This window comes from Thalassophryne amazonica, chromosome 12 (genome assembly GCF_902500255.1).
Source record: "Thalassophryne amazonica chromosome 12, fThaAma1.1, whole genome shotgun sequence".
In the NCBI taxonomy this organism is placed as follows: Eukaryota; Metazoa; Chordata; class Actinopteri; order Batrachoidiformes; family Batrachoididae; genus Thalassophryne; species Thalassophryne amazonica.
This window is the reverse complement of record NC_047114.1, coordinates 100,621,407-100,622,742: the sequence shown is the minus strand read 5'-3', so window position 1 is coordinate 100,622,742 and position 1,336 is coordinate 100,621,407. Positions and strand designations below refer to the sequence as shown.

Genomic DNA, 1,336 nt, shown 5'->3' with positions numbered 1-1,336 from the left:
CTGTCACATCATTTGGCAACACAACATTCTCCCTTTTGCTGATGACATCCTGTTCCATCCTTCTGTACTGATGGCAGTCGCTCTGTTTTTCTCACAAACTTTGTGGTCACAGGTGGAGTTCTCCTTCCACTGTTCCACCAATCACACATTTTCTTTCAATAACGACTGTTATTCAGATTCCGAAACTCAAAAACAGTGCTGATTCTCATTGGCACCAACATTTACACCAAAATAAAATGCTTAAAAACGACCACTAGAGGGAGCCACAGACTGTTTGCCATCAGTGGATGATGTCATGTTGACGGTTCACCAACAGATGTAGATGAAGGTCCAGATGGTTCAGAGTCTCAGTGTTCTTCCTCTCTCTCCTCCCCTCTCACTGCAGACATGAAACACTGGCTGACAAACATCCTGATTCTGACTCTCTGGCTCGGTAACTCTTTAAACCTACTGATTCTTCTCCTTTAATCAATCATCTTTATTGATTCATCTCTTCCTCTGCATGTTCTGTTCTTCCCCAGAGTGTAAAGGAGAAGACAGAGTGATCCAGCGCACAGCAGATGTCATTGCTGCTGAAGGACACCACGTCACACTTCAATGTTCCTTTGAAACCAGTGACACAAATAATTATTTGTTCTGGTACCAACAAGAACTAAATGGTTCTCTAAAGTTTATGCTGAAACGTTTCAGTTTTGGAGGAGGACAAAATGCTGCAGAGTTCAACAAAGAGAGATTTGATGCTGAAGTCAAAAAGACATCGGTTGATCTGAAGATCCAGAAGCTGCAGCTGCGAGACTCTGCTGTGTACTACTGTGCTCTGCAGCCCACAGTGACAGCAAGCAGCAAAAGAGAGGACAAAAACACTACACAACCACCACTAGAGGGAGTCAGTGTGCAAAAACACTACACAACCACCACTAGATGGAGTCACTGTGCAAAAACACTATACAACCACCACTAGAGGGAGTCTCATGTTGTTCCGCTTCAGTCCTGATCAGTGTCAGTTGAAGTACTTGAAACAGTTGAGTAAAAGTACTGATATTTTACCAGAAAATTACGCAAATGAAAGTTCTCCCATTAAAATATGACAAATGCAAAAGCACCCAATTATCTCACACTGAATGTACTTCAGTATCAAAAAATATTTTCTAATATACGAGGTCTATTAGAAAAGTATCAGACATTTTTTTATCAAAAACCATAGAAAATGGAACCATGGAAACGATTACAAAAATCATTAAAGTGACCATAACACTCCTTATTCTCTACCAAGCCCGTAACATTTTCACCGAAAGCCAGATAAGTTTTTCTAATGGTTTCCAGCTGCCAGTCTCTA

General features: G+C 41.0%; 1 gene segment (V, D, J or C); it reads left to right on the top strand.

Moving 5' to 3' along the window:
* Nucleotides 1-302: 302 nt before the first annotated feature.
* LOC117521341 lies at nt 303-868 on the top strand (the record flags this gene model as incomplete). The annotated part of the segment is given in 2 exon segments: nt 303-433; nt 522-868. Coding segments are annotated over 2 exon segments (393 nt in total), but the record flags the coding sequence as incomplete, so codon positions are not given.
* Nucleotides 869-1,336: the final 468 nt, after the last annotated feature.